Source organism: Chaetura pelagica, unplaced genomic scaffold (genome assembly GCF_000747805.2).
Source record: "Chaetura pelagica isolate M959 unplaced genomic scaffold, ChaPel_1.0 scaffold224, whole genome shotgun sequence".
Taxonomy (NCBI): Eukaryota; Metazoa; Chordata; class Aves; order Apodiformes; family Apodidae; genus Chaetura; species Chaetura pelagica.
In genome coordinates this window covers 1843106-1867799 of record NW_009953316.1, presented here as the reverse complement: position 1 = coordinate 1867799, position 24694 = coordinate 1843106, and the positions used below count along the sequence as shown (strand labels likewise).

Here is a 24694-nt window from a genome sequence, read left to right as displayed (position 1 = left end):
TTTTCATCCTTCCCCCTCATCCCATCCCTCCCTGCCCTTGTCCCAAGCCCCTCCCCAGCTTTCCTGGAGCCCCTTCAGGCACTGGAAGCTGCTCTAAGGTCTCCCTGGAGCCTTCTCTTCTCCAGGCTCAACACCCCAACTCTCCCAGCCTGGCTCCAGAGCAGAGCTGCTCCATCCAGGATCATCAACCGGATGCTCCTCTGGACCCACGTGAGCAGGTCCACATGTTTCCTTATTGGACATACATCCAGGTCATGGACAGACACAATCAGGGATGCCTTGGCAGATCCCTCAGCTCCTACCTGCAGCAGAGGCCTCTGCACACCCAGGACCTTCATGGTATCTGCATTAGCCAGTATTTTCAGGGGATCAGATGCCTTGGTGACACCTTCAATCTCTTTATTGATCTCAGCCAGGACCTGGTTGAGGAAGATGTTCTTGATGTACATGGTGAGGAACTCGCGGAGCGGACACTGCTTGGTGGGGCCCAGCTCCATGGCATGCTCTATCTCCTGGATGAATCTGGGAAACAGAAGGGGAAAAAACACCATGTCATGACTTGAAATGCTTTAGTGTTGCCTCGGCCATTCCTCCAGCTCAGAGCCAAGCACCAGCTGTGGAGGAACAGCTACAGCCTGCACCAACGCGGGGCATGAGGAGGGTAGAGCAGCCTACAAACCCCCCCCCACACACATTAAATGCCAACAGCTGGTGAGACCAACCCTTCACAGCTGGAGAAGAACAGACCCAATGGGGAATTGGTGAAAATCTACAACCTGGGCATGATTTGTGATTATTTCTCCAAAAAAACACTGGCTGCTCTACTGGAGACAGACTGGAAAAACCTCTTTTTTTAAAAAAAATACAACTCCCACACAACATTCAGGATGCCAGAAAGCCCTTGGAGAAGGCCAACTTCCTTCTGGTGCTGGCCACTTGATGCCCACAGGTGGGTTCCTCATCTCTAAAATGAACAGCAGGATATTCCAGCTTAAAAGCCTAGAGACATGGGCTGAAAAAAGCAATGCATATGCATTATGTGGAGATCATACTGCATTATGCATGTCTGTATGATGCTATATTTTTATTGTAAGTTATTGTTTCATCCCAGGATCCCATTCCTGCATACTCAGAACAGCATGCTGGTTCTGGGAATATTTTAACCCAAAATGCTTGCCATCTCCTCCTGCAAAATATCTTTATCTCAGTGAGGCCATCTGTTTAACACATAGGAGGTTCTTCCAGAAATTCTTCTTCCTTTCAAAATTGTACGTACCAAAATGATTGGAAAATGAGGATCTGGAGGTATAATCATTGAACCACAGAATGGCTGGGTTAAAAGGGACCTGAAAGATCATCTAGATCCAACCCCCCTGCATGGGCAGGGACACCTCCCACCAGAGCAGGCTGCTCCAAGCCCCATCCAACCTGCCCTTCAACACTGCCAGGGATGGGGCAGCCACAGCTTCTCTGGGCAACCTGGGCCAGGGTCTCACCACCCTCAGTGTAAAAAATGTCTTCTTTGTATCCAGTTTAAATCTCCCTTCCTTCAGTTTAAAACCATCATCCATCACTCACCACAATCCCTGGCAAAAAGTTTCTACCCATCTTTCTTACAGGCCCCCTTAAAGTATTGAAAGGCTGCTATGAAGTATCCCCAGAGCCTTTTCTTCTCCAGGGTGAACACCTCCAACTCCCTCAGCCTTGTCTCCATATAGAGGTGTTCCACCTCACTGACCAGTTTTATGGCTCCAGCAGGTCCATCCTCTTCATCAATGCATGCAAGTGCCTCATCCTTTACAGTTTCATCTCTCCATATAGAGGTGTTCCACCTCACTGACCCTTTTTATGGCTCTAGCAGGTCCATCCTCTTCATGCAAGTGCCTTACTATCTTTTACAGTTTCATTTCACTCCTGGACAGGCTGGGATTGCTTTAATCATTGCTTTACAGAGCAGCAGCAGAATCAAGTACTTGCCTTTGGATCTCCCAAAATAAACAGCAACACCCTCTGCACCCTGAAGGCCACCTCTTCCTCACTAAGAAAGCCTCTTTTTGCAATTCAGACATCTTCAACAGTCCCAGTGTGCTTAGCATTTATTAGAGGTGCCTTCCTACTAACCATTACCCCAAGACTTCAATGAGGTCTCCTTAATTGCCTCTTAATTTACTTCCTCCATGTCCAGCACCCCAGAGGAGGCTGAACTTCAGAGGACTGACTGAGGAGCTCCTGTTGATTTTAGCAGCAGGATTTCCTTCAGATCTCAACAATTTGCTCCATAAAGCCTCTGTGGTGTTGACTCCATCAGTCTGGAGTGACCCATCTGGGCTGATGCAGCTCATGTTCCTGTGCAGGGACCCATTTGCAGTTCTATTTGCAGATTGCCTCTCCAAAGAGAGATGTGGCACAGAGAGAAGAGCAAAGGGTGGCAGTTTGATCCCTTGGCTTTCACAGATGGATAATGTGAATGGGCTTTATCAAAGAGGGCAACAGTGGAGTCATCTGGGAAGACAGCAGAGACACCACAAAAAAACAGGCCTCGTGTCACAGAATTGTCATAGCTGGAAAAGACCTCTGAGATCACCAAGTCCAATTGTCCACCCAGGAGGAAAAAAACCAACCACAAAGAAAACCAGCAAAAAACTCCCAAATAAACAAAACCAACCCAACCAACCCCAAAGAAAACACACCAACCAAACAACACAACTACAGCCACCACACCCATTACAGCATGTCCTGAACTGCCATGTCTAGATGTTTCTTGAAAACCTCCAGGCACGGTGACTCCACCACCTTCCTGGGCAGCCTGATCCAGTGACTGACAACTCTTTCAATTAATAAATTCTTCCTAATAGACTAGCTGGTCTAAACCTCCCCTGGTGCAGCTTCAGGCTATTTCCTCTAGTCCTGTTGTTGTTCATTTGGGAGAAGAGGCCAAATCCCACCTCCCTACAACCAGGCTGTGGAGAGCAGTGAGGTCTCCCCTTCAGCCTCCTCTTCCCCAAACTAAACAATCCCAGTTCCCTCAGCCTCTCCTCACAGGACATCATCTCTAGGTCCTTCACCAGCTTCATGTGATGACCACTTGTGATGGCCATAAGGCCTGAAGGCCATTGCCCTAAGGACACTGTGACAAAGTTGATGGGGCCATATTCAACTTGCCATATCTTCTCATGTCTGCCAAGAAATTTGCCATTCTTCCTTTATCAGCTCATTTACACAGCACTTTTGATGCACAGAGCTCTCCAAAAAAATAACAACAGTGAATTCTCTTCCAACATCTGCCCCATGCAGCCAAACACCATGATTCCTCTTCTGGATGGGAAAGGGGAGGCAGAGCAGAGTGAATTTGAAAGGAGCAGCTTTCAGTGAAGTGAAGGGAACAGCTTGAAACACTTTCAAATCCAGCACAGGCTTAAAAATGGCTGAACCAAGAGACATGGAAAAAAAAACCAACCCACCCAACTTCTAGAAGGAGAATGGCTGTGTAGAAACTAGCAGCAAACTCTTAGAGCTCAGAAGTGCTGACCTACAGCAACTCCTTATTCCACAATAGCTTGATGGTGTTTCTAAGTGTTTCCTACACCAGAAACTAAATTGCTGGTGTGAGGCTTTAGGAAAGGTCAGTGCAAGTGAAAGGGGTAATAAAGGATTTTTGATTCCCAGTACCTGGCATTAATCACCACTTCAAATCTCTCCTAAAGCCTTGTGCCTTAATCTCCAGCAAACTTTACCTTGATGAGAGAACTAACTCCTGGTGCTTGACATGTCATAATAAGCTTTAATTTCTTGGCATAAACCAGACAACAATGCTTGGATTATTGCTGGGAAGGATCACAAATATTTCCCTATTTTACTTGACACAAACCATAAAGCAATCACAGGCACAAGCAGGCTGCTAGATAGCAGGGTCTCTGAGAGGGGATTTTGTGAGTGCTCAGCAACACTTGTGATAAAGAACAAAATGATCAAGAGCTTAGGAAAGCAGATTTAAAGTTGATATCAAGAAAAAGCTATTAAGAATGAAACTGCACAGCATGGAGGACTAGATGACACGGATGAGAGACCTTAAGTTTGAATGTTCAAGGATAGCTTGATTAAATGATAATGGTAATGAAAAATAGACTATCTCTGAAGTCTTCATTAATCAGAAAATCTCCACCAAAGGAAATGGAAGCAGAGAAAAGGTAAAGAAAAATGTATTATGGATGTCAGGGCTTCTAGTGGAGTAGGGAACAGCTCTAAGAGTTCATAAACTTGATACTCCAATGGTACAAGAACATCACCACTTAGTCCAGCCTAAAAGAAGGATGACTGGGGTACCATTTACTATGAACTGCTGTGGTTCAAGGATGACCTCACCATGTCTTCACTGGCCAGGATAAGTCCCACATCTGCAAATGAAGCACCTGAGGAAACCACTGTGTAACTCCAACCTTCACCCCACCAAGAGGAAACACAGGAGCGAGGTGTCCAAGAAAGCACCACGAGGCTCCAGACAGAGATGGAGGGCAGATTTGCACCAAGAAGCCTTCTAGCACGTTACATGGTGCACCCCACGTGTTGTCTATTGGGAGGATTATTCAGAATGCCATTAAAAACAGATTGATCTCATGGGAAATGTTAATTTTCTGTATTTCTTAAGTCAAACACTGACAAGTTTGGAAAAGCAATGATTGGAGTTGCTTGTGTCACCTAAATTTGGCCTGCTGGGCATGACATTGTGGTATAATTTCATAGAATCATGGAATCATTAAGGTTGGAAAGGACCTTAAAGATCACCAAGTTCCAACCCCCCTGCCATGAGCAGGGAACCACTAGACCAGGTTGCACAAAACCTCCTCCAACCTGGCCTTAAAAACCTCCAGGGATGGGGCATCAACAACCTCCCATGGCAACCCATCCCAGTTCCTCACCACCCTTAGAGTGAAGAATTTCTTCCTCATATCTCACCTAAATCTCCCCTCTCTCAGTTTAAAACCATCACCCTTTGTCCCATCACTGTCTCCTCTGATGAAAAGCCCCTCGGGGCTGTCGGCAACATTTCCAAGCTTCCTTCTTCCTGCCTTCTCATTTCTTCCATCTCCCTTCTGATGGTGGGAATCCAGCCCCCAGTTCTCTTCTTTTGCCTTGTTCATCCTACGTTCCTCCCTTCTCCTTGGCACTTGAATCAAGAAGCATCCTCCTCCAGGCAGCTGGAGCCCAACAGGTCCAGGAGCCCAACAAACCCTGCAAGGGGACCAGCACCTTGGTGAGGTCTTTGCCCTTGACTTGGTCCTGGTTAACTCTGGGCAGAATTATGCCCAGCAGGAGCTTCAACTGCTCCAAACTGGAAGCCTCTTAGGAGAGCAAGAGCACTACCCTTCCTCAAAGGTGTGTCACTAAGCCAAACTCTGGTGTATTTTCAGGGGGGTGGCAAAAGGCACATCCTGCCCACAACACTTCTTCTCACTGAGAGATGTGAAGATGCAGATTTCCAGCCAAAGAAAAGGTCACTGGAATTTGCCAACATGCACCATGTATACTTCTCCTCCTCATTCTCAGAAAGAACAAGTATTTTAGATACATCTTTCTAAAAATATATATATAAATATCTAGCCCCAGTTGGCAAGGAAAGACCAGCAAATTGTAAGAAACTGAAGTCTTTGAAATGGGAAGTACTGGGTGGAACTAAAGACCTAACAGATATTCTCTTATTTTCTCCTTGGCAGACACATCCATTCACAGTCACACTCTGTGCTATTTATTTATTTAAATTCCAAATACTGCTGGTTGGCTTATTCAAACATAATCCAATCTTTATGATGAAAAGATAGTTAACAGCATCTAAAGAAAAAGAATTCTAAGAGTACTTTCAAGAACTGTTCCCATTTTACTCATGCAAGCTTTCCATCTAACTATTAACATGCCCAAAAAAGCAAGTTGGCCCGTGGATACCCTGAAGATCAATGCTTAGGTCTGTGTGGGAACTGGTATGCATGACAAGAAATCACATTCTGGCCAACAACACACTTAGAAATGTGTAAAAATCAAAGAGGAGAAAACATTTTTTGCATTTGAATTAAGCTGGACATCAAGGAACAACCAGACATGATTCTTTAAATTCATTTTGGACATACCTGCATGTGCATAAATCCAAGTGGCCAAAGAAACCTCAATTAAAAACCAGTGCAATGGTGACAGCCTGTGTCACTGAGCCCTTTTATACCCTATTACTTTCCTTTTACTCTCCAAAGAGTGACATTTGAGATACAGCTCCCTGTAAAAAGGGGCCATAAAGAAGGCCTTGGAGGAACAACTTTGATTCACTTCCCATTTGCTCCCATTATTCTACTCCAAAAAGAACCTTTCAGTTGTAATTCAGTAGGGTTTTTGAAGCAGGATCAACAACCACATTGAAAATCATCTCTTCCCAGCACACAAAACCTGAAAAAAAACACCTAGAAAAGGTTGACACACCATGGGGTGAATTCCCTAAATGTGAGAGAATGAGCCAGGTGGAACATTCAGGATAGACAAGTCCCCTAACACTGAGCAATGACATTTATTCAACATCACTGCTCAACATGTCAGACCTGCCCAATGCCAAAAATGTTTCATCTGAATAAAAATGCAGAGCTGGGGGGGGTGACACCAGGATTTTGGATAATGGCCACTGTGGGAAGTGCCTGGAATCCCAACAAAGCTCATAGAGATGTCACTGCTCTGAAGGACACTTTGATGAGATGCCTGGCCAGGATGGAGTTCTTGAAGACAGAAGCCAGGGAGGGGAAAAAAAAAAAAGAAATCTGCATCTTATCTTGAATTCAGAACCTGCATTTTCAAAATGATGCACAACTCTTCACTTGCTTTAGCCTCCTACAATAGCATTTGAGGTGATTTGCAGCTGCAGTTAAGCACTCCCCTTAGCCAGAAAAGCACTTTCAGGAAAATGAAGTATCTTCTTGTAAATCAGAGTCATTTGGATTAAAGAAAAAAAAAAAAAGAAAAAGAAAAAGAAGAAAAAAAAAAGGCTAATGATTTCAGAAAATGTAATTCATTCTAACTCACAACTGAACTGGCTGTGAGGACTGTCTTACCCAGGCTGGAAGTGTGCAATAAAAACCATAACACCTAGAAAAGCTCTATAGATTGATTTAGAAACTTCCAGCTCTCCCCTTCCCTAGACTCTCCTCTGTCTTCTCATGATCAGATGTCTTCTAAAACATCAGTAAAAGGAACTGACAGAGCACAACACTGACTGCTCCTTCCCTTCATGATGATGATAAATGCTCTGAAATTCCCTCCTCAAAGACTTGTATGGACAGCAAAAAAATAGAAATATCCCACAACCTTATTAAGAACATTTTTACAGACATTCAGCCCAAATATACATATTTGCTTGTTTAATTTTCATATGATCCTAAACTGCTCTTTTCCCTCTATCTTTGTCATCAAACATACAAGTACCTGGAATGAACCTCTTGGTGAACTTACAAAAGGCAAAGAAAACTGATGAAATGTCACGAATCCTTTGAATTGGACACTGGTTACTGACAGAACAGCAAATCATCTAGGCCCCTTCCAACCTCTGGTTTCAAACTGGAAGAGGGAGCTGGAGCTGAGATGTGAGGGAGAAATTCTGTGCTGTGAGGGTGGGGAGACCTTGGCCCAGGTTGCCCAGAGAAGCTGTGGCTGCCCCATCCCTGGGGGTGTTGAAGGGCAGGTTGGATGGGGCTTGGAGCAGCCTGGGCTGCTGGGAGGTGTCCCTGCCCATGTAGGGGGTTGGATCTAGATGATCTTGAAGGTCCCTTCCAACCCAAACCATTCCATGATTCTATTATTTGACCTATTTCAAGTTGACACCCCACTCAGCAAACACAGCTCATCCACCAGCTGCCCCTTTGCTCTTCAGAAGCTGCACCCCCATATCTCTCCATCCTGCTCACTAAAACCAGAAGGTAGAGGCCCAAAACTAGGCTGACATGGAGCAAAGCCTGCCAGTCACCTCAAAGCTCCCCAGATTGCTTCATGATGGAGATGATGATCCAAAATGACCACTGAACTAAATTACCCACTGTTGATCCATTTGTAATTTGAATCCCACCCTGCAGAAGCCAGAAGATAAATGTACTAATGAAGGTCAATCTCTTTTTCTCTCTAAGTTCAGCACTATATTTATTTTACATGAACCCAGGGTACATGGACACTTAAGAGACACTTTTCTGCCCATGAAACAAAGCAAAACCTGTAGGATCCCACTGATTCTCTTTCTAACTTACTAGAAAAGGTAAGGGAGATGTTTTATTTCCCAGGGAACTACAGCAGGTCAGAGGATTTCACTCCTACTGGCTGTGTTTGGCACTGTGCAAAGCAGGAAATATATCCAGCCTGGCTAAAAAGCATCATCATTTTAAACAATCTTGATAATCAATTCTAAAAGAATTCCTGCCCATCACATAGAAATATTGTGAGGTTTTATTAAATGCCTGTAAGACACTTTAGCATCATGCATCAATAAAGATGTTCAGAGAACCAGGGTACAATGTCATCCTGTTCTCCAGACTGAGCTGAAAGATGAAGTTTAGCTTTTTGTATTATTAAATCCTCTTCCCTTTAATGCCACATCACATTCAGTTTGTTGGCCACCACTGAAATGCAATGATACCTCCCCCCTCCTTCAAGTTCACATTCTGTCCTGAGCACAACAGCTTTGTAAAAATTCACTTATTACTCATATTATTTTTAAATCTGATCTGGTGGCACCTTCTTGGTGCTCAAAACCTCCCAGCTCTCAATCTGGCCCCTGTAAAACGTGACATATGCTGACTATAAATCTTTAAAATGGCTCTATTAATAGAGTAGCTGCAGTGACAGCTTTATAAATGGGCACCATCTTTATGCAAACTGTTTTTTAGTAGCTTGTGCTGTAATGATTTGTAATCCAAAGGCAAGGATGGCTTGGGAGGGGACAGGAGGGAGGAACAACTGCCAGCAGGAGGGTCTCAATGCCCATGAATTTGGCATTTGGCAGATTGTGGTGCCTTTCCAAGAGGCACCATCAGATGAGCTTTGCTGCCCCTCTCTGCTCCCCTGCTCTCCCCAGTCAGAGAGGAAACAGTTGAGTCACTGGCTCCGTGTCTGTCAAGCCACTTAGTTCCTATTTGCCTGGTGCTGACAGGCCACTAAATGAGCAGGCAGATGGTGGGATCTTTCATTATCATCCCACTGAGTGATGAGCCTCTGGTGTGTGGATCAGGGCTCCAGCCCATCAGCTCCATCAGGGGTCACTCCAGGAAAAACAGCATCGGGGCAAATGAAAAGCCCAAAGCAAGAGATTGTCACTCCAGGGGCATGAAGTGTCAGGGTTTGGTGGAGCTGCTGTAGACACCAGACTTGGGCATTGCATCCCATGGTATGTACATCCATGAACAGATTTAGGTTGGGTGGATTGATAACAGCCCTGAGGAGAAGGACCTGGGGGTGATGGTGGATGAGAAGCTCAACATGAGCTGGCACCATGTGCTGGAGCCCAGAAACCACCTGTGTCCTGGGCTGGCGTGTTCACCCTCTGGCTGCACTGGCAGCCCAAAAACCACCCTGTCCTGGGCTGTCACCAGCAGGGTGACAGGGTCACCTCTGGGATCCCCAACACAGGAAGGACATGGAGCTGTTGGAGAGAGACCAGAGGAGGCCCCGGAAATGCTGGGAGGGCTGGAGCAGCTCTGCTCTGGAGCCAGGCTGGGAGAGTTGGGGTGTTGAGCCTGGAGAAGAGAAGGCTCCAGGGAGACCTTAGAGTAGCTTGCAGTGCCTGAAGGGGCTCGAGGAAAGCTGGGGAGGGGCTTGGGACAGGGGATTATAGTGAGAGGGGAAGGGGTGATGGCTTAAATCTTGATGGAGGGAGGTTAAATTAGACATTAGGAGGAAATTCTTTAGTGTGAGGGTGGTGAGACCCTGGCCCAGGTTGCCCAGAGAAGCTGTGGCTGCCCCATCCCTGGCAGTGTTGAAGGGCAGGTTGGATGGGGCTTGGAGCAGCCTGGTCTGGTGGGAGGTGTCCCTGCCCATGCAGGGGGGTTGGAACTGGATGATCTTGAAGGTCCTTTCCAACCCAAACCACTCTGCAATTCTATGATCATCACCAAAGATAACAACTCAATTTGGTAGGATGATGAGTTTTCCTCCCAACCTGGCATGAACAGCAATGCCCAGAGGGTACCAGGACCCAGAAACACATGATTGTAGAGAACAGGGGGGTGGCTGCACCAAAAGGAGGGAAGTATTAATGTGCTGAGCCACTTTAAGCAAGGAACTTTAGAGCTCTTTAATAAGGATAATAATTTTATGGTCTTGGCTTGAGGGGCAAAAACATAGTCATTAAGTACATTATAATCTTTTCTAAATTATTCTGTTTCTTACTGATCAGGGAGTAACCAAATTCTGCAGTAGGAAGAATCTCTCCCTGTTCTTTCCCACTTCTAAGGACAAACACAACAAGCTTTGGGCCAAGTCAAGATTAGGGGCAATGAGTAAATAAATATGAAACCTCTTTTGAAGATTCTTGCTCCTCCTCAGCCTGTCACAATAAATACCTGTTACTCCACAAAGAGAACTGCAAAGTGGGGAAAGATGTTGGTTTGAGAGCCCCGGGGAGATCATTAATAAATTGAACTCCAATAAAAGGATGTGTTAGTGCCTCTGGTGCTTCTCCATCTGACCCAGAGGGGCCTCCAAGGAGACTTCAGATACTACAGCTAATTCAGCTCCTGACATTTGGCAATGAAGGGATCAAATAATGCAAATCAAGGCCATTTTTTCCTCTATGTCTGAAAGTAACTTAAAGGAAACACAAAGGGATCCCTGCTGATTTTCATGTAGAGCAGAGTTGACCTGAGATGTTATTGAGTTGAGCTGAGTTTTAACCATACTCAATCACACTGAAATTATGAAGCAGACATAGAATTGTAGAAGCCCAGGCTGGAAGGGACCTCAAGGATCATCTGGCCTGGCTCTGTCCTCCTGACACTGCCCTGAACATGTTTGTGCCCATGGATGAGGTGGCCCCTCAGTCTCCTCTTCTCCAAGCCCAACAGACCCAGCTCCCTCAGCCTTTCCTCAGCAGGGAGATGTTCCCCTCCCTCCAGCATCTCTGTGGCTCTGCCCTGGGCTCTTCCAAGCAGCTCCCTGTCCAAATACACACAATACAATTCACTCAAAGACAGCCAGGTAATCAAGCATACAAACATTAGAGTAAAATCTAAGCACGATTAGTTCACTTTCCCACTGACCTCGTGTGTGTGACACCAGAGAGGAAAGCTTGGCAGGATTCCTGCCCCAGCCCTGGCACCCAGTGTGCCTGTGCCTGGGATACTGTTCCAGCTATTTGCACAGGCAGGCAATGAGCTGGTACATAAAGAGCTGCCAGCATAAAGATACTGCACTTTTGAGATCTAGATGACAAATCAAGCCAGGTGACATTAAAGCCACGAGCAGCTTCAACCTAATCACATTCATTAGCAACTTGGCAGAAAAAACTTCACTCAATTGGGGCATGTTAATAGTGCTATTTAGGAAGGCAAGAAAAAGTGATTGAAGAACCAGCTGGGCTCCAGGCTGCAGCCATCACTGTGTGCACATCTTGTGTCTGCAGAGCCAGAGCTGCTGGAAGAAGAAGAAGACAGAGAGTTTATCACGTGCCCTTGAAGATACATCATGATTTCTGCATTTCCCCAGTTTCTCTGAAGGGCTGAGATGAGGCTCAGTGGGCTCGTTTTACAAGGAGAGAAGCTTGCAGGATGAGTCTGGGGAAAAGAAGAGAAGCAGCTTCCAGAGTAAATACAGATGAAAAGCAGGTATCTGAATTGCTTCTGATCATCCACCTCATTTGGCAGCCAGAGTCTGGTCCAAGCTCATGAGGAAAATGGATTTGCATCATAACAGAGCTGAGCAACAATGCTGGGCTTCTGGAGGCAGCAAACTGGGACAAATTGGATGCTGTACCACCAGTAGGGATCTCATTCCTCTTCTCAAAAGAGTGAGGGTATTTGCTTCAATGTCCCAAAGAAGCTCCAGCACCAGGAGTTACATTCTTCCGAATCAAACTAATTTAACTAGTTAAAACTAATTCCCTGTGTAGTCCCATTTCTGTGTGACTTTTTTTTTTCAACTCTTGATCCTAAAAGCTGAAATGACAGAGAATGACTTCAGCCCAGCACCCTGGTTTGAGCCAGGGTGGAGCCACTTTTCCTATGACTGAAGGAAAAAAATAAATCAGTTTTCTGGCCACAGAGTTATCCTGATGAACCACAGATTCAGGAGCCTAATAAAATGAGTGAAACTGTTGTAAAACACAGTAGAAACATGTAAGGGCTGTATTGCCACTGGGGAAACTGTTTTCTGACCCTGGTACACAGCATTTTATGTTCATGTGTGTGTCAGTTTTATAATCAGGTGATTACTTAAGATCAGCAAAGCATTCAGTTCTGTAAACACAGAATAAGATGGGGCTGTAAGAACAGCCTAAGGCACAGAAGGACCCACCATTGCAGACTATCCAACCAAAGGAGCCACATTTTGAGAATTAGGAAGAAGTTTTTTACAGTAAGGGTGGTAAAGCACTGGAACAGGTTGCCCAGAGAGGTGGAGGAGGCCCCAACCTTGGGGACATTCAAGGTCAGGCTTGATGAGGTTCTGAGCAACCTGATCTAGGCTAAAAGGTCCCTGTGCACTGCAGGGGGGCTGGACGAGATGACCTTTAAAGGTCCTTTCCAGCCCCACATATTTTAGGATTTTATTTTATAAATCAATGCTTGCAAATGCACAGGTTACATTATCACAAGAGAAGGCTGAGGTGAGACCTTCTCACTCTCTCCAGCTCCCTGAAAGGAAGTTGGAGCAAGGGGGGTCGGTCTCTTCTCTGAAAGAACAAGTGATGGATCAAGGGGAAACAACCTCAAGTTGCTTCAGGGGAAGCTGAGACTGAATATTAGGAACAATTTCTTCACCCAGCTCTCCTCTGAAACGTGCCCAGAATTGCAGCAAGGATGGGGAAACTCCTCTTTCTGCCTACATGGGAATGACACTCATTTAATTAAGGATCTGCACCAGATGGGCTGCTAAAACAGGCTTTCATCCCTGGTGTTCCCACCCTGCCCTGCCAGCCAGCACCACTCCACTTGAAATGGGATGGCAGCTTTCTGGTATCTCAACTTCCCAGCAAGAAAGTGTTCTCTGATGGGTGTTACACTCAAAATCTTAGTATTTGCATCCTCATGAGCCAGGAAGCTGCTTAATTAACTCTTAACTATCTCTCAAAACCCAGCAATGAGTCCTCACCAGCTCCTATTAGCCCAGCTCCAGTTCCACTATCACAGGGTCAACACAAAGCTTGGGACCTTCTGTCAGGGATGGCAAAAACCAGGCATTTATTGTGCTTGGAGGATGTTCCATTCAGCACCAGGGGCATGAGTCCTCCCAGTCTGCAATCAAAATTCACCTTCTAAACAAAGCCCCATGTTCATCTTTATAGTCCTCCAAGGTGTGAACAATCTCAGAGCAAGTCCAATGAGCTTGGGAAAATGAAATAAATGGAAATAAATACTGAGAACCATGATGAAATAATTCAATAGCAATCATACAAAATATAATTCTGCTCTTCTGATATCAAATCCTCCTTTTGTGGCCTAATAAATTGTGCTCAGTTTCTTCATATTCTCTTCTTACAACTCTCAGGGTTTGTTTTTTTTTTTTCAATTGCCCTAACCAGGAAAAAAAAATACCTGTATAACTATGGGAAATGTAGCAATGCAGATTCTGCAGCTTCAAAGATAGGCTGAATGTTGCAGCAGGTTCATGTTGGGTTTCTTCCAAGAATTTTGTTTTCCTGCATTGCTAAAAAATGCACCAGGAATCAGACTCCTAATACCTGCCCCTAACTCTGCCAGCCTTTGTGAATCATCTTAGTCTCCTGCATTTCATCTTCTTCTTCTAACAGTGTGAATTGGACTTGAATGCTGCCAACAATTTCTTATTATTCTAAATGTATCATGCCATTTTTGTTCCTGGAGAGAAACACATTCTCAGAATATACAGATTTTAAGTGTCACGTGCAAGGAAACATAAAAGAGCCCTACTACAGAAAGTAGGGAATGAAGCTTTCTGGGCAAAATATCAACTAAAATGCCCCAGATCACCACTTGCATTTGAAGATACACACATCAAAGCACTCTGATGCTGCAATCCTGACATGGAAAGCTTGAAGATGTCTTTTTTTCCACCCCCCTGGTACGTGTTAATCCAGGCCAAGGGGTGTGGAGGGGCCAGGTCTTGGGATGCTCCTTCTCACTGTTTCATTTCAGCTTAGTGGAACCACTTAAAACTCTGGGAAGGGGATGTGTCCATGCACTTAATTAGTTTTTATCCTCCTAAACCACAGAATTCTGTCTCCCAGGCTGAATCATTCAATGATGTTTGGTCTGTGCAAAGTAGTGCAGACCCAGAGAAGCCAGGTAGGCTGCAGCCCACTAGTAGAGAACAACAATGGCCATAACATCTCTAAGATGATATCTTGTTAGCAACTCTACTGCTTTCATAGGCAAAACAAAACAAACAAGTGGAAGAAAACACTTCTGCCATCTGTCACATCTTCCACAGGCCTTGGACCTTCCTTGGACCTTCAAAATTCATGAGTGAAGCACAAACCACACCAAAAATAATCCCACTCATTCTCCCCAGCCATTAGAAGTAAGAGGAGATGTGAGTTTAGATCAGACATGAGTAAGGAAAAAAAAAAGCCTGTGTTATCAGGATTTGTTCCTTTAGTATTTACCCTAAAATAGACATTGCTTTTAGGTTTATGCACACAGCACCACAGCTGAGCTTCACAGCTCTCCAGGTCTCCAAGACAGCCTCTCATAAACATGAAAGAATTAGTCAGACCTGAAGAAAATCAATAAAAAAATTAGAGGAATTAAAAAATGGGCTTATTTCTTTTGTATCTGCTTTCCTTTAGGGTTCACCTCACGGGTTCAAGTTGACTTCCATAGGCATAAAGATTAGAAAACAAAAAAGAAGACACAAACCATCACTCTCCCTCCCAGATTCCTTGGTGATGTTAATGCAAGTCCATCCCACAAGGCCTATGAGCAGAAGACACTGTTGAAGAAGGCAGAGAACTGCTGTGTGTCTTGGAGATCCAAGCCAACACAAGAACATCCCAGCAGGACTTGGACTTGTCCTCTTTTTTAAAGGACAAGGCATTGTCCACCCACATGTAGATCCTCTCCCAGTGTGTGGAACTGCTGCTTTGTCCCTTTTGTTTGCTGCTTTTGAATCACAACCTGGTTTTTGTATTTCATCACTATTTCCAATTTAGCAAGATTTGTTTTCTATACAGACCCTGTTCTTCAACATACACCCAAATCCTTCCTGGGTTGGCACTGCCTGATCCAAAGAATCACAGAGTCTTCATGGCTGGAAAGGACCTCTAAGGACCTCTCAGATCACTGAGTTCAACCATCAACACACACAAAAAAACCAAACCCAAAAAACCCCAGAAAAACCTTGCCCACTAGAGCTTGTCCTGAAGTACCACATCTACAAGGCTTTTGAAAACCTGCAGGGATGGTGACTCCACCACCCCCCTGGGAAGGCTGCTCCAGTGCCTGACCACCCTTCCAGTATAGAAATTCTTCCTGATACCCAACGTAAACCCTCCCCTGGTGCAACCTGAGCCATTTCCTCTGGTCCTGTCATTATTTGCTTGGAAGAAGAGACCAACACCCATCTCCCTACAACCTCCTTTCAGGCAGCTGTAGAGGGTGATAAGGTCTCCTCTCAGCCTCCTTTTCTTCAGACTAGACAACCCCCAAGAACCTGAGCTCTGAAGGACAGTCAGCCCTCTGAACATCCCATCTCCTCAGACCATGTATTTTAAATGACCACATCCCTGTCACAAGCCTGCAGGGTGCCCAGACAGCCAAAATACAAGATAACTCAATGAGTGGATTACCCCTTTTTGATGCAAATAAGGACAACCTTATCTGTTCTTATATTTGCAGCTCCTGGGGTTTCCTGTTTTGTTTTGGTTTTTTCCTTCTTAAAAATTTGAGTCATAAGGGATCATTTCCCCAGTGAAACCAGACAGAGCATCTGCCCTAGTTTTGGGCATAAAATAGATGTCATACATACTTAAGCTCAACTGAAATCTTCACTTCACACTCTGCAAAGCAGCTTAAGATCTCTTCTGATTTGCAACCTCCTTTTCTCACAACTGCAGGTCTTTATCTGCACAGGATCTGCAGTTGTCCCACCTAAAGTGGGACACCTAAAGCTCTTCCTGCAGTTGGACCCATCACCTCAACGTGGTGGGGAAGGGTGAGCTCAACCCATCTTGGACCAGGGCTGTATCCAATTAATCAAGCAGGAAAAGAAAAGACAGTTTAGAAAGAGAAGCAGCTCAGGAAGTGAGTAGTTGGACAGAAAAAGCACATGATTAAATACTTCAGAACAGTAGAGCTGTGGACATGGCTACTGAACCTATTTCTGATGTCCTTCTTTACTTCAGTGCTGTGTCTCTAGAACCTCAGGTAAATTGGACACCAAAGAAAATGGGCATAAAAATGCTGACTCAGGCTAAGGTGAAAGCCTTGGGTGTTTCAAACTTAAAGGGCAGCTATGGCCAGAAATCCTCCTGCATGATAAAGCAACTCCTTCCTACTCAGCAGATGTTGTTTTTATCTTACAAGTCCACAAACCTGCTTGATCTTTGCATAGAAACTTTATCTGCCCAGCTCCAAGATGGTTCAAAAATATGGTAGGTATCTTCCACTTAAGAGCAGCTTAGAAATTACAGCTGTAGAATCAATATCCCTAATTAAAAAGTGAAGAGAGAATAAAAACTTCATTCTCGGGTGACCTGAGGACCAGAAGTTAAAAAAAAAAACCCACAAGTTTTTACATGGAAATTAGGACACTTTGATAGGGAATCCTTCCAATGGGATGCCTGAATTTGACAGTCCATGTTGTAGGGGGGGTTTACATATATATTTTTATTAATTTATCTGTCTAGGAGGCAACATCAAGTTAAAAGCAATCTACTCTTAAAATGCATTTCCTTAGTTATGAAGTCCACAAAAATTCCTCAAGAGAAAACATTTCATCACTCATCACCATTTCATAGTGCTTATTTCTGCATCTCAGGCTTTGTAAATAAAGTATCTCTATTAATTCACACTTTCATTCTTCTGCAGTTTCACCCCTTTAGCACCCACACAGAAATTATTAGTCTCCTTGGACCACTGCCCAAAGAGTATCTATAAAACACAACCCCCATAAATCCTGCTCAAAATAAGCATGCAGAGATGACAGACACACACATATTACACATCAATAAACACCACCGTGGTTCCCTGAGCACAACAGACTTCTCTGAAAACTAGATTTTGGGTCTTAAACCCCTGGAACCAGCAACACACTTACCAGCCTACAACTCTTCCTACAATGCCCAAGAAGGTTTAAAACAGCTTTCCTGGAGCAGTTCCACACTGGAGCTCCTCTACCACTCTCCTCTCTTTAATGGGATGTTTTAGCCTTCTGACTTTTACAGCAGATGCATTTAAGGCTCTGTGATGTCATTTAATTACAGACTTTGGGAAGAAGGCTGAAAGCTTTATTACAGCCAGGCTGGGCTGTCAGCTCTCCAGATGGAGTCACAAACTGTGCCATATTGCTCAGGCAGAGGGGAAAGAGGGGACTGGAAAGAGGAATCCAATAGTTTTCTTCTCCTTGGTTTTTCCCCCCTTAACATTAGCATGCAGCATTCAGCCCCTGATGAAATAATAGCTTCAGTTTAGTCTCTTCTCAGTTCCTCTCTCTATATATATTTACACACACGTACACTTATCAACAGAATCATAATTGCACAGATAGCAAAGCAGGGTACACATGCAGCAGCAGACAGGCCTGCATAAAACTTTCAATAAATGCAAGATTCTGCCAATTCTATGTATTCTCTGGTTGATATGTACTTTTTTTGTATCACCAACTCACTTGCTTTGAGATAGGCTCTACCCAAGTAGCTACAGATCAGCTTATCTTTAATAGCTGAGCATATGATTTGGGAGACAAGCACTTTGCAGTCAGAGTATTAAATAGAAGCAAAAGTGGGGAAAAAAGAGGACACAAAGCAATGGAAAAGGAGAACTAACAGACTGACAATACAACATTGACTTCTTGGTGGTGACCACAGAGAAAAAAACACGTAAGAGAGTAAGGAGAAAGGGATTGATGAAGAGATGTAGGTATTTAGTGCCTTTGTTTTTCCCAACAGATCCATCAGCTGTGAGAGGTATCCCTGAATTTATCCCAAGGCAAAGCTGCACAATGATATAAATGGGAGAAAGAAACAACCTATTCATCATTGAAAGCCTCCATCCCAGCAACCAGCACAAAACACAGTCCTGCAGACAGTGGGTATTAAACCAACAGAGCTATTAAAGGGACATGATGTTGGATCTCTGAGAGGCTGAGGAGATAGAAAATACAGAATATACCAGAGCAGCAGAGTAACAATGCTGTAAGGAGACCATTGGCAGCTTTTCCTGCCTTCTCCACAAAGGGCTTACCAGTATTTAACAAAAGTAGCTGAAAACTGAAGCCCCACATAGCTCAAGGATGCTCTTCTAAAAAACCAAAACAGTAAAACAACACAACAAACAAACAACACTTGCAAAAAAACCCCCCAAAACTGCAGAAGTTGAAGACCCAATTAGGGAAATCAGCCTAAAACTGTGAATCCTGGAGCTGTGACAGATCTCTCAGTTCCCTAAGAAAAAAAATCAGAATGGATTTGGTTTCTGTTTTGGCTGAAAGCAACAGGAAAGAAAACCTTCTGCATTTCTTTATCCATTTCATTCATCCCTACCTGAGGATCACAGGATGGTACATTTGAAGGTAACAGATTCATAGCTCAATGGAAGATGCATCCAACATTAAAGAGGCCCTGACACTTGATCTCAATCCAAATGAATCCTCACCACTCTCTGGATTTACAAAGCCTTGTGTTGACAGTGGAGTTGTGTCTGAATGAAATCAAGAGAACTTAATTGAAGAATAATAATGTCCTTCATATTTGATCCCTCTTGCTGCTCACTTCTTTCACCTCCTTTTTCCGTGACCTTAAAGAACTGAGGAACCCAAAATTGAGTGCATGAAAAAAGGGGATGATTGAAATCACACAAGAAAAGGTACACCCAGGACAAAAGCTGTTTCCCTCCATGATTCCACTGCCTGAGCAAAAAGGGATCATAAGATTAATTCTTCCTTGCTGATGAGAGCTGACACACCTCGGGAAAACCAAAAATGTCTTCTCAGCACTTGGCTAAATTTCAGATCTGATTTGAAAGGCTATTTGAAAAAGATGGAAACAAAAGGACTGCAGCACCTGCCTAATTTTGGGAGACCCAAAATTCACTCCTACCACGGGGCTCCCACGACTGGTGCAGCAAGAGCAGCAACACCAAGGTCATCCCTTCAGGACTGGGCTCTGGAAATCACAGAATAGAATCTCCCTGTTTGGAAGGGACTTTGAAGATCAAGTCCAACCATCACCTAAATCCCCCTCCCATAACCTGATCTACCCATTCAGTGCTTAGATCATGTCACTAAGCACAATATCTACATTTCTTTTAAACACTTCCAGGGATGGTGACTCCACCACCTCCCTGGGCAGCCTGTCCCGCTGTCCCAACAACTGTTTCAACCAAACCAGGACAAGCTGACCTAATGACTGAAGAAAACAATCATCAGAAAACTACTTTGTTAGTTTGTTGTGGCCCCTTAAATTGCTCCTTTTCACCAAAACTGCTTTGCCATCACAGCCCAAGGAAGCAGGACTGGGACTTTGTGAGGTGTGTTTCCAGCAGCTGCCAGTTTGCACAGGGAGAAACAAGCCTTGGAAATAGAAATTAAGAGGAAACTCAACAAATATGTATTTAAACCCAGCTGGGGCTGTGCTTTTCCTATTCTAATTCATGGATCAAGCAAAATGTGAAAGCAGCCATGTACAGCTTGATAAGTCTAAAAATATTCTTCTCTAATTAGTCACTCTCTTGCCCTCTGTTTTCAACCTCTCCAGAGATAAACCACAATGAAATAACAAAACCTGGGAAAATAATTTATAAAAAATTATTTCAATAAAGGGAAAACCTATTTATTGCTTGGAAAGCCACTCTAGCAGTCTCACCTTCTCACTGCCAGTGACAGGTCCACCTGTGTGTGATGTTTTTCACTGGCCCTTGAAGACCCTTTCTTTCAAAGGTTGCATAAAACTCTCTGTACCACCCCCAGCAATATTCCCTCCACTCAGCAAAAAAACCCTCAAAAACCAAACCAACAAATCCAAAACTCAGTCATGAAGTGATCTAGTTTTAACCACCAGATGCTATTTTTCTGATCACCAAAACAGAGAAGACCATTTTGAACAACATCCAGGAGAAGTGTTTAAGCTGCTTCACCATGATCAAGGACATCAACCAGCTTGGTTTTTCTTCTGTTATGAAAGATGTTTAGATAGTGGTTTCTATGTCAGACTCAACAAGAACTTCAGAACATGGACCTGATGATCTTGAAGGTCTTTCCAACCAGAGTGATACACAATTACAGATACACCCTTGACACTGAGCAAAGCCCTCATGAACTGCTACAGGGATGCAGAGGATACATCTATTTCCCAATGAGGGCTTCTTCAGCAGACAAAGACTTTTATGAAGACCAAACCATCACACATTCAACAAAGGAGAAGGAAAAATGAAGGTCCTTGAACCTCTTCCTGACCTTCACTGTGTTGCTACATGGCTCAAATGAATCACTGAATGAGTTTCCATACTTGGGAACTGCAGCAAGTACTGACCTGTTTTTCAAAACATCTTAGGAATTAATGACTCTTAGAAAAACTAGTGAATGGATGGAACCCAGAGAATAATCCCACACAGCAGAGATACAAACACTGCCCAAAATAGGAAAAAAAAGCCAAGACAGAAGCATGGAAGACCCTGCACCTCCTCTCAGAACACTGCACTTGTCCAAAAACACCTCACCAGCAGGGAACCATCACAGGAAGTCTTGGTTCCTTAGAAATGCATGAGTCCTGATCCTTCTCCCAAACTTTTACCTTTGAGAATCTACACTTGTGACAGAACACACCAACCTTGAGCACATGTCACACCTTGTGCAAGAAACAGCAGCTTCAGAGCCACATAACGAGCAAACTCCTGCAATGTCTCCTGGCTCCTGTTGCCAGTTGGTCACAGCACTGAGTGTGTGCAGAGAGGTGGAGCTAGAAGCAAAGAGGTGAACTTTGTTCTGGCAGTGACCTCCTGGGAGTGAAACCACATTAGTGATCCAAGGGCTGGACCAGCTCTGCTCTGGAGCCAGGGTGGGAGAGTTGGGGTGTTGAGCCTGGAGAAGAGAAGGCTCCAGGGAGACCTTAGAGCAGCTTCCAGTGCCTGAAGGGGCTCCAGGAAAGCTGGGGAGGGGCTTGGGACAAGGGCAGGGAGGGATGGGAGCAGGGGGAAGGGTTTCCAGCTGGAAGAGGGAGCTGGAGCTGAGATGTGAGGGAGCAATTCTGGGCTGTGAGGGTGGGGAGAGCCTGGCCCAGGTTGCCCAGGGAAGCTGTTGCTGCCCCATCCCTGGCAGTGTTGAAGGGCAGGTTGGATGGGGCTTGGAGCAGCCTGGTCTGGTGGGAGGTGTCCCTGCCCATGCAGGGGGGTTGGAACTGGATGATCTTTAAGGTCCCTTCCCACCCAAACCCTTCCATGATTCTATGAAAATCAAGCCAGAGTTAGAGGATGGACAAGAATTACATCCTCCCTGTGCAGATCCCTACGTCACTAGGCTAGAAAGTTCCTTTGATTTTGGAAATGAAAGCTGGGCATACTTTCACACCACCCTGGACAACAGATGAGAACTGATGGGCACAGAGAATCCCAGAATCACCAAGGCTGGAAAAGACCTTTCAGATCATCAAGTCCAACCCATGACCTGACACCACCACATCAGCCAGACCAGGGCACCAAGTGCCACATCCAGCCTGTCCTTGAACACCTCCAGGGATGGTGCCTCCACCACTTCCCTGGGCAGCCCATCCCAAGGTCTGAGCACCCTTTCCATGAGGAAGTGCTTCCTGATATCCAACCTAAGCCTCCCCTGGAGCAGCTTCAGGCCAGGCCCTCTTGTCCTGTCCCTGGTTGCCTGGAAAAAGAGCCCGACCCCACCTGCCTCCAACCTCCCTTCAGGTGGTTGTAGAGAGTGAGAAGGTCCCCCCTGAGCCTCCTCTTCTCCAGGCTGAACAAGCCCAGCTCCCTCAGCCTCTCCTCATCAGCCTTTCCCTCCAGCCCCTTCCCCATCCTCGTTGTCTCCCCTGGACCTGCTCCAGCACCTCCAGCTCCTTCTTGCAGTGAGGGGCCCAGAGCTGGACACAGGGCTGGAGCTGAGGCCTCCCCAGGGCTGAGCACAGGGGGACAATCACCTCCCTGCTCCTGCTGGCCACCCCATTCCTGACACAAGCCAGGATGCCAGTTCCTGACAGCAACAACTAGCCCTACAGTTTCTTGCATTATTTCACACTTCTTTTGTTGTTGTGGGGTTTTTTTGGAAATAAAGCCCCAAGTGGATGACTATGAAAGAGAACACAAGGATGAGAGGATGTTGAACAGTCCCTAGAAAATCAATTTCCTGCTGGTTTTGTTATTTAGATTTAAGAAACCCCCCCCCAATGCAGATCAGATCCTAAGTCTGAGCCAGTGAAAAAACAGAGAGAAAACATAAAATCCAGCAGCATTGAGTGAACTATTAAAAATATCAATTTATAGACAAGGACATTAAATCTTCTAGATTTAAGCTTTTTCCTTGCACAGTATAAATGGCAACTGGATATAAATTTGACAGTCTGAAAAAAAAAAGCAGAGGCCTGTAGCCTCCAAGAACAAGAATTCTAATGCAACTTTGGAATGGAAATTTCAACTCCAAAGGTAATTTTCCGTCGATGGTGCTCACTGATGCAGGAATGACACTCTCAGGGATGTGTAAATAGGATTTGTTTGATTGCTTTATCATCCTTCCATTATATCAAATCTTCTAAAGCAGTGGGAGACATCACAGGGCTGTTTGTAGATTCCTTGTTTGAAGACACAGTGGGGGCCAAATTGTATCGCTGCTGTTGAGGAACGGGGCCTGACCATGAAATCATAATTAATGCCATAACAATCTACTTAAAAGTCTCTGAAGCAGCCAGGATGAGGACAAATTAGAAGCAAAACACGGTTAGCATTTTATTTAAATTAAATTTTTTAAAGTCTGACATGACAGGAACCATATTACAGGCTAATAAGGGATTAGATGAAGCAATTACAGCCAAGAAGTGTTGGGCTTTTTTTCCCTTATGATGCAAAAAAGACACAAACTTTGTCTGCATGACTGCTTTGAAGCCACAGTTCTAAATTGTCTGGAGTAGCAGGATACTTTCCAAGAGTTGGGGTTTTCAAGATAGTGTCCACCAGTTGTGTAACTGGTTTTACTGGAAAAGGTTTTATTCAGTAATAATGGCAAAAAAATTCCAAATGCACCAACAACTCTCTGCTACTTTAGGATTCCTCCTCTTCTCCTCTTCACTGGGGGTGAAGAGTCACTCTGAGCTTCACTGAAAGACCCATCTGAAGGCCATGCTGGTGCCTTCCAAATATCAACTGAAGATAACTTTTGTCCAACCTTTATCATCAATGTCAGCAAACAAACCAGACAAAAAACCTTCGTAGCATCACAGAACGATTTGGGTTAAAAGGGACCTTTAAGGGTCTTCTAGTCCAACCTTCCTGCAGTGAGCAGAGAAATCTTCAGCTACATCAGGTTGCTCAAAGCCCCACCCGACCAGACACCAAATCTTTCCAGGGATGGGGCCTTTACCACCTCTCTGGGCAAATTGTGCCAGTGTCTCACCACCCACATGACTAAGATTTCTTCCTTACATCTCGTCTGAATCACTTCTCTTTGAGTTTAAAACCATCACCCTTTGTCCTGTTGCAACAGGCCCTACTAAAAAGTTTGTCCTCATCTTTCTTACAGGCCTCCTGCTGTGATCTGTGGAAACCAACATCACCACTTTATATGAGCAAGAACTGAAGGACACACACACACAAACAGAAAGAGTGGAAAGAGAAACGCAGAAAGAGGTGGGAACAGAACATAGTCCTACACTACAGCTACTCTGAAGCCAACTGCCCTGAAGAGAAGTTGAAGAGTGAGGAACAGAAATTGCTGGGAATCAGGGTTTTCTGAGATACAGAAAAGCTTGCAAGAGTGATAAGAGAATTATCTCCTCCTAAGAGCTTGATCAGCATCTTCTAAGATAACAACTGCCCAACGGAGGAGGAGAGAAGCACCACTGGAGAAGACCTAGAGGATTAGATATCTCTTGAAGGTTACAAGGCTCCCTGAGAAGTAATCTTTAAGAATCACAGAATGGTGAAGGTTGGAAGGGACCTTCAGGATCATCAGGTATCAGCAGGGACACCTCCCACCAAACAAGCCTCATCCAACCTGGCCCTGAACACCTCCAAGGAGGGGGCAGCCACAGCTTCTCTGGGCAACCAAAGAAAGGCAGGGGCTGGGAAGAATTGGCAAATGTTCCTCTGTGCTACCAAGAAACCATATCCCTCTCACTTTG

General features: G+C 44.7%; 1 protein-coding gene across 1 annotated transcript in view; it reads right to left on the bottom strand.

Annotated features, from left to right (window-relative positions):
* Positions 1 to 24694, bottom strand: part of EXOC4 (exocyst complex component 4) — a 390906-nt gene that overhangs the window by 98490 nt on the left and 267722 nt on the right. The window contains exon 11 of the mRNA XM_009998103.1: positions 303 to 522. Coding sequence (XP_009996405.1) covers positions 303 to 522 — 220 coding nt within the window. The remainder of the gene's footprint in view (positions 1 to 302; positions 523 to 24694) is intronic.